Source organism: Seriola dumerili, unplaced genomic scaffold (assembly GCF_002260705.1).
Source record: "Seriola dumerili isolate Sdu_G_001 unplaced genomic scaffold, Sdu_1.0 BDQW01000116.1, whole genome shotgun sequence".
Lineage (NCBI taxonomy): Eukaryota > Metazoa > Chordata > Actinopteri > Carangiformes > Carangidae > Seriola > Seriola dumerili.
In genome coordinates this window covers 491,672-503,736 of record NW_019174371.1, presented here as the reverse complement: position 1 = coordinate 503,736, position 12,065 = coordinate 491,672, and the positions used below count along the sequence as shown (strand labels likewise).

The 12,065-nt window shown below is 39.4% G+C and overlaps 1 protein-coding gene across 1 annotated transcript in view; it reads left to right on the top strand.

Moving 5' to 3' along the window:
* The window catches only part of astn1 (astrotactin 1), a 376,673-nt gene that overhangs the window by 168,896 nt on the left and 195,712 nt on the right, over window positions 1-12,065 (top strand). The window contains exon 14 of the mRNA XM_022748096.1: window positions 4,740-4,906. Coding sequence (XP_022603817.1) covers window positions 4,740-4,906 — 167 coding nt within the window. The remainder of the gene's footprint in view (window positions 1-4,739; window positions 4,907-12,065) is intronic.

Sequence of the window (12,065 nt, the reverse complement as noted above, 5' to 3'; positions counted from 1 at the left end):
ACACTTTAACAACCATGGACTCCTTTAAGCAACTGACTGAGGATCTGAAAATGAAGCTAACTCATGCCTACGCAGCAGGGGAGGCTATAAAAAGATATCAAAGCACTTCCAGCATCAAATTTCTACTGTCTGAAATGTCGTTAAGAGGAAGTCAAAACAAGTTCTGGAAGACCAAGAAAAGTTTCAGATCAAACTGCACGTCTGCTGGACAGAAAAGACAGACCAAAACTTAGTATCACTGCAAAGGAGCTGCAGGAAGGCAGATACAGGGGATGGCGGTGCACGGTTCCACAAACTAGGTTTACATAGAACATCCTGACAATTGTTGAACATGAGGTTGGAAATAATAATCTTTGGGCTCGTGTAGCAGACAGTGACACAGGAAACATTGCACAAATGGAGGGAAGAATAGATTCCACTACATATCAGCAAATTCCAGATGCAAATGACCTGCAGGCAGTCAGGACTGACAATGAACGAAAGCATACCGCAAAGTCCAACATGAACTGCTTCAATTAATGCAAGCTGAAGTTTTTGGAACGACCCCCAGATCCCCCCTGACTTGAACATAATTGAAAATCTGTGGGTAGATCTTAAACATGCTGTGAGTGTAAGACAGCCTCAGAGCTGGAAGCGATCTGCAGGAAGAAAGGGTGAAAACAGAAAGATACTGGTTACAAAAAGCTATCTTTTAAGTTCATGAACATAAAATATGAAAAAATATCAGTGCATTAATATTTGAAAAAAAGGCTCATTTAATGTCCGTTTGCTGCAGGGTTTGTATTAACTTCTCACATCAGCAAAATGTGTAATTTTCCCACAGGGTGGTCAAACCTTTGCATACAACACCACACTAATACTGGGTAGTTCCTCCCTTTGCTCTCTCAACAGCTTCAGTTCTTCTTGGCATAGACGCTGGAAACTTTCCTCTGAGACACCACATCATTTCTGCAGATTTGTGTGTGTATGTGTTCTACTGGATTCAGATCTGGAGACTGGGGGGGGGCAACTGAAGTTCACTGAACTCACTTTTCACGATCATGAAACCAGTTTGAGACGACTTTAGACGACTTCATGGAGCGTGATCGTGCTGGAAGTCGCCATTAGAAGATGGTGAACTGTGGCCGTGAAGGGACGAACGTGGTCAGCAACAATGTTCAGAGACGCTGTGACATTCAAACCATGATTGATTGATATTAAGGCCCAAAGTGTGTCAAGAAAAAAAAACACTCCCCACACGATTACACCACCACCACCGGTAGACTGGTCTGTTGACACAACATGGATTCATGCTGTCGATGGCAAATTTTGACCCTACCATCTGCTGCGCAGTCAGTGCGTTCCTGGCCTAAGAACTCAATGCTCTGCCTTAACTAACGCTAAGCTCTGTATGAATAATGGAGGATAAATACTGGGTTTTAACAGGCTCAGGAAGCATGCAGCTTGTATCAGTTCTTTGTGAGATATTTACATGACAAACCAGCTCTGACACATTTAAATAAATCAAGAAATGCGGCATTGTGAAATAAAGTAAAATTCTAAAATGCAATGATGTCAAACCACTCGTTCTTTTAATAGCACACACTAAACCTAAACAGAGAAAAAAATATGTAAGGTATACTGTACTTCCACGAAAGCTGTTCAGTAGACTGGAATCCACAACAAGCATGTAGAGTTTATTAGTCAAATGAGCCACCTGGACTTGCTGATGAATACAGTCGGCCTAAATAATAAAATAAGCAGTTGCTGACCTGTCAGTGCTTGGAGGAAAGCAACTGCCTAGTCGCTGTTCTGAAGGTAGCGGCGCCTTGTTAAAATGCACTCCATCAAAGTTTCCTTTGAAGTAATAGCTGACAGAAAACATAATGTGAATTTGACTTGACAGCTCTCTGAAAAAATTGCTTGGGAAATATTGAACAAGACGGTGGAAGGAAGGAAGCGGGGTGAAGTGAGGTCTCACACCTCTTTTGCACATTCATCCAGCACACAGTGCATTTTAATTAGCAAGTTGTCCATGGCCTCTGTAAAAACTTAATAATTTAGAGTCTTTTTTTTTTATTAATTTCTTAAAGTTTATCTACGACAGCCATTGCTGTTTTGCACGTTTAAAAAACGAAAGGATTTCATTTCACTCTTCAAATATGAAGACAGTGCTCTTTGGATTGTATGGAAATGTAAATTTCTAACCTGCAGTATTGCCTCATCTCGCTCAGCAGAACAAGAATCCTTTTAAAAAGGTTTCTGGTTGTCTGCCATTTCATCACTGTTCTTGTCATTCCCTGTGCCACAGTAAATAATCAAGTGGGAGTGCTATGCAATAGCTTTCTTGCTGTGTAATTTATACAAGATAAAACTTTAAAACTCCCCTTGTGAAAACTGAGAATTGATTATGCAGTAAAGAATTTACTTGCTGTGTCTGAATGTTGAATGAGTTGAGCAGTGGCGGGAGCAATGCACTTTTCTTGCACTGAGACACAACAATACCACAATACACAAACAAATAATAACATCATTCTTCTAATTCTTATTGTTTTCAGATTGGTATCATGATTTTTTTTCTCTGATTTAAAACAGTTTATTATTCATTTAATTGATAGAAATTTTGAGGTGATAGATTTAAAGAAAATGTTACAAGAAAAATGTATAAAACCCTTAAAGTGGTGAGCTGCTCTCTCTGTGACGCATCTGCTGTGAGCCATGTTCAAATCTCCCCTGAGACTCTGTAGCTTTGTTCTGTCATTTGTTGATTTGACACAACTCAAGAGTTTCATGACAGCGTCACAGCGGCGCTCGATCTGATCCGTAAATTCATTAAAAAAACTTCTTCATTCAGCTCTTGAACTTATGGTGAAATCTTTCACTAGGACATCAGATCTCCCCTGAGAGGCTTCGCCTGTCTGTGTGTCTGTGACGCTCAGGCTGCTGCTGATCGGATTTTCAGAGTAAAATGACGCCTGACAAAACAAACCGTTGACAGACAAATCAGTTGGCCAAGCTGCGGCTAATTATCCTTATAAATAATATTCACGTCTTAATGAACCATATGCAGTAAGAGCTCTGCTCTTGATCCACTCATTAAAAGAGGGATGGAGGCATTAGTAGTAGTACTAAATATTTCTCCAACTAATTTCAAAGAAGAAACATGTTTGGATCGATTACAGAACTTTCTTATTAGCCGAGCCGAGCTGTTACTTACACTTTAGTTCTCCTTTAAAAAAGACCTGATATCTTAATTTGCTTTGGGAGGCATTTTCACCTCACAAATTATTGAGCACTTAACCACTGAAATTTAAATATAATGTCAGCTGATGCTAATTTTTGTCCAGTGAAGATGTTTTCAATTCTGTGACATTTGAAACCTTTGATACTGAACATTTTAGATTCACCACCACTCATCACCAATTCCACCACTGATACTGCAGCTGGTCGACAATGCATAATGCATTTTGAAGTTGAGGGTTGCCAGGTCATAGTTGAGTATCCCCCAAACCCCAGCCTCTCACTCCTTATCATAATAACCAACATTTTGCAGAAAACGCACAAATCTGTCAACCCAGAGTTGCTGCGTGGATCAAAACAGAGAGGTCAGTTTAGATGAGTAAGAATTTTGGTCGGGACAATTCAGCAACACCTTGACATTAGCAGGAACATGTCCCTCCTGTCCACCCACACATCTACGTCCACGCGTAGATGTTCCTGTTTGTCCCTCGTGAGTTTGCTTGTTTCTCTGGTGTGGAGAAGCAGGTTTGACTCCGCCCTAACCCCACAACTGGACCATGTGTCACATATGCATCGAGTCTTTTGATGCACTTTCTTCTGACACATGCAGCTCAGGTTTTATTTTAAAGGTGATGAAGTGGATGACTCCTTATTACTCCACTATGACTCCTCTCACATCTCTTCCAAGTTTAGTGCATTGGTGGCTAATAACAAGTCAGAACCCCCTCGTGTGCTGGCCCTCTGATCTTTCCCCACACGTTCTAATATAGCAAACTAAATAGACCTATAATACACTTCTGATATATTATCTATTCCAGTCCAGCTTGCTCTGATTACACTGCACACTGTGGCACTGTCAGCCAGAAACTAACTGTATTTGTATTATCAATTAATCTGAAATTCTTTTTTTCTATTTGATGAATCATAGAGTTTGCTTAGTTTATAAAATATCACAATGTCACAATTTCCACATAGAACTGCTTGTTTTGTCTGACCCAAACATTTTAGATTTACAGTTCTATAAGAGAAAAGCAACAAATCCTCACGTTTTAGAAGCTGAAAGCAGCCGTGCTTACTTGATAAAGGACTTAAAGGTTTAATAGATTATCATATTTATCAACTAATATTCTCTCCATCAACTTGTTGATTGACTAATTATGCCACTTCTCATGCACTTTGTTTCACCAGTGATTAAAGCCTGTGCGAGTGCTCCTTCTGACACAGCCTCATGCTGTTATTTAGGCTGATAACATGAGGAGTTTTACATGAAACAGCTGGCGTTGTGCAGCTTTACACACCAAGCTCAGTGCCCACACATGCCACACTAATGGGAACAGAAATTTGTCAGTTTGCATTCTGTGGCACAGATGTTATCAGGTCTGTTTACCTGTCCCATCTGGAATTAGTGTTAATGCGGCAGCTTCCCACTGTTGAGGCAGCTCTGAGAAAGTGTCCCTGAATGAAGCAAAAATGTGTAATTGCTCACATTTGTCATCTAAAAACACTTATTCCTCCCACAGTGCCCTCCAGGGTTGAGTCCTATGAAGGATGGGACCGGGTGCTACGACCACCACATTGGCATCGACTGCTCTGACGGTTTCAATGGAGGATGTGAGCAGCTGTGTCTCCAGCAGCTGGCCCCTCTAGAGGATGACCCAACGCTCTACAACATCCAGATGTTTTGTGGGTAAGGAAGAACAGATTCGCCACAATAATTCATAATTATTTCATTTCAGAACGCTGTCCTATTGAGTCCTTTCATCATTCATAACATCCAGTCATGTGAATTGTAAAAGAGATTTTCGATAATTATTATCAATCTTGATATAGATGGTTATGAATTATGTATTGGATTTATCAAAAGCGGCAAGTGAGGTACAAAACACTTGACAAGTCAAAATGTCCCTGTAACTGCAGCAGCTGACATGAAAGTGGGAACGGTGCCCTGCTTGTGTTTGGCTTTCAGAACACTGAGTCCTGTAAATTGAATGGCTGAGGGTCTCTGAAGCCGTCAGACCTTCCAACAGTAGATCTGATCATTAGCGTGATTTCAAGAACTAAACTGCTCTGCCAATAAATCCATCTGCTGATTGTGAAATGTTCAGGAAGCGATCTTATAATAAATCATCTGTGTAACTGATTTGATTGTATGCACTCATCAAGCAGTTTATTAGGAACACCTGTGCACCTGCTTATTCATGTACTAATCTAATCAGCCAATCGTGTGGCAGCGGTGCAATGCATAAAGATCAGGAGCTTCTGTTTTTGTTCACATCAAACGTCAGAATGCGCGACTCAGTGACTTTGACTGTGGTATGATTGTTAGTAACGAAGAAGGGCTGGTTTGAGTGTTTCTGAAACCGCTGATCTCCTGTGATGTTCAGGATTTTCACGGACAACAGTTACTACAGTTTTGCTCAGAAAAAGAAAGCACCTCCAGTGAAATCCGGTTCTGTGGACAGAAATGCCTTGTTGATGAGAGAAGTCAGAGGAGAAGGGCCAGACTAGTGGGAGCTGACAGGTAACATGGTTACTCAGATAACCTCTCTTTAAAACTGCAGTGAGCAAAAAAAAAAAAAAAAACGTATCTCAGAACAACACATCCAACCTTGAGGCAGATGGGCTGCAAAAGCTCATGAAAACTGCAGAAAAACATAACCTGGTCTGATGAATCTGGATTTCTGCTGAGGCAGCAGATGGTACGGTTCAGAATTTGCCATCAACAGCATGAACCCGTGGACCCAACCTGCCTTTCTGGGTGTGTGAGTTTTTCAGCCGAAGCAGTTGTTTTTGTCGACAAACAAACAAAGAATTTTACACATCATCTGCTATTTGCTCTGAATGCCTTTGTCATTCACTTCAAAAACTAATTTCTCATTACCAGTTCCCTTTAAGAACATCTGGTTGTGGCTCAGGAGGTAGAGTGGGGTGTCCACTAATCAAAAGGTTTGTTGTTCGATTCCTGGCTTTACTCACTAAATTCTGTAGAAATCAAAGTAGTAAATTTGCTGGGGTAGGGTGAAGTCAAGCCAAAACTGACCAACTAAACCAAACGGTGTCAGTTTCACACTGGTGAGGGCAAAGTAAACAGGCTGTTGGAGAGAAAGCATCCTTTAGGGAGTTGGTAGAGAAGGGAGAAATTGAGCAGTGGTTGGTGTTCCTGGTTGTAACTGACATGTATAATACCTGAGGGTAAAGTTTTTGAAAGAGGTGAGTGTTTGCGGGCAGCTGGCTGTTTTTCTTTATATCAGGTACCTGTATCTCCTTCATGGAGGATAACTGACAGTGAGTCGCAAACTCTGCAGTGTGGGCAACAAACCTGAAGATGTCCGTAGACTGAGATGATGTGGACGTGAAAGCGATCATGATGTTGTCAGACCAGGGTTGGTTGTAAAATAATGACCCTTAACAGCTGCCGGTGTCTGACAGGTGACTAGGTTCAGAGCAGTTGGTTCATATACTGTAGCTGTTGGGTTTCTTCTTGCACACGACGGCAGGTTATTCAAAAATCTGTAAAAGCTGAATCAAAGTTTATTTTCTTTGTACCTGAATACTCTTTGCGTAGTGTGCCTTGACAAGTGTAAAATCCTGAGAGCAACAATGAATTTAAAAATATGTACTGGCTGACAGTTTCAAAATGCCATCTCTTGTGCAAAAATATTGTTTTGTTGTTTTGTTTTTTTAAATGTAGAAAATGCATTTCACCTACTGCTTCAAGTTCATTCTTCAGGTTCAAAACTGAAAAATGTCACTGTTTTGTTGGGATGACATAATTACTGTGGAGTCACAGAAAAACTGAATGCAATCAGCAACCTCACCTTCTGGTAGATGATTATATACATATGAATAATTTACTCTCAAAAGTCTAGGCTGGCTTGAGTTTATGCCACAAGCTTTGGAAAAAAAATATAACATTAACTTAACTAACTAAACTAAACTTTGCCAGATGTCCACAGGATGCATATGAACTTGGCCCTAGCCACACTTTATTTGCTTGCATATGATTATAAATTTTGCAATCTATATTTTGCATTGCAAGGAAATATATCATTTAAAAATATCTCAACAAATAAAATTATAAAAGGTCTGTAAAAAGCATTGTGCTCAGGAATTCTTACAAGTTGTTTAATATGTTTCATGGAAATATAAGAATATGTGACCTCTTGGTACAGGTTTTAAGTTCAGTCTGTTTGACAGTACTGTTGGAGCAACCAATAAAAATACAGCACAGTAAATGTGGTTTTAGTGATTTGCATGTAAAATCAAATGTATAAACAACAGAAAACTGGCCTGGATTTTTTCAGCTAACATATAGCAGCTGTTTCATTATCACTTTGATATCTATATTCCAAAACATAGCACCTACTCATGTCCATACATTGTTTCTATATCTACATATACAGTACATATATATGCACATATATGCAAGATTATGAAAGATGAGATGAGATGCTACTGCAGTAATGAAGACTGTTGTACTTCCTCCTCTACACTCCAGCCAGAAGGAACCAGAAAACCTGAGAATATACTGTGACCAATAATTATTAATATTGCATATTCACAATGTATTATTGGTGACAATATATTCTGGGGATTTCTGGTGCACAGATGTATTTTTTAGCTGATAAAATAAATGTGCAAAATGCATTACATACAAATGATTAGCGCTAATCATGTGAATAAATATGTAAAGCATACTACAGCACGACTACTGCGTCAGTACAACGTGTAAAAATTTGTAAAATGTTACCATACATGGCCTTTTTCACAGGAGACATTTTGACTTGTCAGAGGAAGAGAAATACAGTTGATGCTAATAATGTTAACAATGACTCCTTTGTATTCGAGTGTCCCGTAAGCCATGACAGTGACAGCGAGCCAGCATACACAATAGACCTTTTTTTTTTCACAGCAGACGTTTTGACATATCATTGCAGGACAAACACAATAACATCAATTATGGCTGCATTCCATTTTGCGTTGCTGGTTTCAGGGCCCTGGTATTGTGCATGCTGGCTCACCGGCTTTGCTTGCTTGGACGATGAAATGGAACACAACCATCATCAATGTTATCAGTTACACCTGTGCTTTTTAGGCTATGCTGTGAAAAAAAAGGTCCATGCCAGGGAGCCTGAAACTGAGGTAGCTAAATGTAGCTCAGCCATCATTAATTGTGTATTTGTACTGAATGCGACATGTCAAAATGCCTCATATGAAAATTCCTGTTATTACAGGTTATGGTTAGAATATGCTCATGGAGAGCTGCCTCATACTCCCAAATCTAAAGCTAATACACAGCCATGGTTCAGCCCCACAGGTGTTTTCACTTGTGTTGATTGGAGCTCTACCTTCAATCTTAGCAGAGGTCTAATAAGACTGCACAACTGAAGATATACAGCTTGACTCGAAAGGGAGCCAAAGATAAGGGCTATTTTTTTTTTTTTTTACTGCTAACTGTACATTAAGTGGTGTTATCACCAGCATGCACAGCTCTGCACTGTGTGTGTGGAAACCTGCCAACGTCAACTATGTTTAAATTCTACAAGAAGTGAGAAATTATTGTGGTTATCTCCACTGCTACACACCACAACAAGCAGCTGTTTCTCGCTGTCATCTTTACATTAAACGTAATGCTGCAGGCACTGTATATTCCATGTCAAATTAGCATAAACAGGTGATACGAACTGCTGTTTAATTTAATTCTCGACAACGGAATTTTGTTGTTGTCACTTTCCATAGTGCAGATGTGGCTAAATCCTCCACTCTTCCCACCGGAGACTCGCATCAGCTTTGCAACATTTGGCATCCAGGAGAGCTTTTCTCACTGTAAATCCCTGACAGATTATCTGTCGCTCTTTAACCCCACCCCCCCACCCCTCCCACTCATCTCCTATTTTTCACTCTGCCTCATCTGCTTTTGGTTCATTTCATAGAGTAGGCTATATTATACACAAAGATGTCAAAACGGCATCGATGTGAAAGAGTCTTGAGAGGATGCTCAGTGTTTGGATTCTAGTTCTTTTTTTTTTTGAGGTGGAGGATTTAGTGGCAGTTGAGTAGAATTGATTTAGCTGTTTCTTCAGTTTTGAACTGCGATGTCTGAATTGTGTATAATATTTTGAACTCAGAAAAAATGATATACATGATATCTTGGAATACATTTAGAGGCTATAGGCTATAGATGAGCAGTGTGCTGGTAAATACGTGTGTTATCCATGTGTATCACATAGGAATGGTAATTAATGCTTAGTGTTGGGACTGAACAATATAAGGAAAAAAAATTGAGATTTAAACTGCAGTTATTTTCTCAAATTTAAAGTGTATTTGTGGTTTACATAGTGTTAAACATAAGTTTGAACTGAGCATCATCACAAATGAGTAATTTTTTCTACATGAATGGGATCAAATAGAATAATGCAGCTGTTGATATCCTGCAGAGATCTTTCTCTTTTTTTAAACCCATCAGTCAGAGATAAACATGAACTTCTACACAAACTTGTCTGTTTTTCCAAAGTCCAAATTTAGCAGTATATTATGGGCGGCTGTGGCTCATGAGATAGACCAGATCGTCTACAATTCGGAAGGTTCGTGGTTCAATTCCTGGCCCCTTCAGTCTGTATGTTGAAGTGTCCTTGGGCAAGATACTGAACCCCCCCCCCCCGATTTATCAATTGTGTGTGTGTGTGTGTGTGTGTGTACGCGTGATATAGAAGTGTTGTGTATATAGAGAAAGCACTGAGTGAGCGAATGTGGCTTGTAGTGTAAAGCGATTTGAATGTAACATTCAAAGTTGGTATTATATTTATTGATAACAGCTGCATAATAATTAAGCTGATGATGCCACCGAGTTGAATCGTACACATGCAGTACTCAGGTCTAACAGCAGGGAGAAGCAGCGAGTATTCTGCTGAGCAAGAGAAGAAGAAGAGTTCGACCAATCACAGCGCTGAGTTCAGACAAACGCGGTTAACTGACAAATTGTCAATCGTATCACGGAAACACAGCTCCTCCTTTTACAGCTCCTCATTCCGGCTGACTGCTTCCTCAGGTGCAGGTGAGGGTGGTGCGTTAACTGCTCTGCAAAGGTGAATGTTATGTGAGTTGAGTTAACCCAGACCAAACCCGGTAAACTATTCAACGTTGATAACGTTAGCCTAACGTTAGGTAATGTGTAAGCTAGCTAGCTGCCAGGCATTAAAGTTGGTAAAGTAACGTTACGTTATATTATCCGTGTGTTTCGCATTGTTCAACGTCACTTTTCATAGTATATTGCCACAGAAATAACAAACAAACAAACAAACAAAAAAAACAAACTACCTAGAAAGTTACCTGCAAGTGTGTGTGTGCGCGCGCACGCCTTGCATTTAACATAAACCTGAATATAGATGAGGAGGACAGTGAAGGGGAGCAACACAATATTTATTAGATAATTGAATGAAATTCACTTGCGTATATCCGTTTCTATAAGCACACCTATCATACAATAAAATATTAATCATGAAAACAATGGTTTTAAGCAGTTGTACTGAAACCTGCAAGTCAAAAACCAGGGTTCAGCCTCTTCTTCTAAACTGATGTTACATTGTCCACACATATCCATAAACAGCTGTCTGTCTCTGCATGTAAAGATGTCCTTTCTCTAGAGTTCCTCTCAATAATATATGCTTGTATGTTTTTCTTCATAGCCGATTCATATGTTGAATAACTTGATATGTTGGTGTATAGGGAAAGCATGTGAAGTAAGCGTTGCACTACCATGTTACTCAAACTTTTAACAGACCTGCCAACCTTTGGGAAATATTTTAAGAGTTTCAGAAAATACTGTTCATCAGCTGTTTCTTTTTTAAAATTTACACTCAAAAACTACTGAGCTGCGCCTCACAGCAAGAAGGTTCTGGGAAGGTCCAGCCCCCCTGACCCTAAAAGGATAAACTGTATGGCTAATAAATGAATGAACAACCGAGCTATTGGCTAGTCATCTATCTAAAACAGGTGCCAGTTACCGCCTAGATTGTTTATTTAGAAAACGATTCAGGTCCTTATTCTTTTAATTTTCTATCATCAAAATTTAACAGAGGGGTGTTGATTCATTTGATAAATAGTACAGATCTCCTCTAGTGAGAGTGAGCACCAAACAATATCAAAGTGTTTCCTTTATTTGTTTCGCCAACTTACTGATGTTGATGAAAGTTTATAAACCACTATTGATAGGAAGTTTTCTAGCTGATGAAATCATTGCTTGCCGGCTTAAACTGCCACTTGTCCCAGTCTTTTAAGACACAGTTCAAAAGTTTAATGTAAACTGTTTTGTGAGGAAGCAAATGCATTCACCATTTATTACACCTTTAACGTGCACACTGCATTTTGGTGAGTAACACATGTGAACTTTTGCTTGTTTACAAGAAAGGGGGCACCTATAAATAATCATTTGATGAAAGCGGATAAACAGATATTATAAATGTGCAGCATCACAACATTGGCTTTCACTTTTTAATAACTGAATTAAAAATCATCTTGAAGTATTAAAGAATTAAAAGAAAATGATCTCTCATTAGTTAGCACCGACACAGTTGTATAATCAGTGTCTGAGTCGACCAGTTGGAGCAGGAGCCACGCCCCCATAAAATGTGCAGGTCAGAGAAAGAATCGTATTGATCCTTGAATCTGCTGTATCATCCTCCATAATCATTTTAAACCTGCTCAAGAGAGCAACTCCCTTTCATATGATTGACTATTTAAATGACAGCTTAACAGTTTTGAAACTGGCTGGACAGCCAGCATCATCTCTCTAAACATTATAAACAAGATTAACTATTGTTTTGTTTTCTGTATACTAATTTTTTACT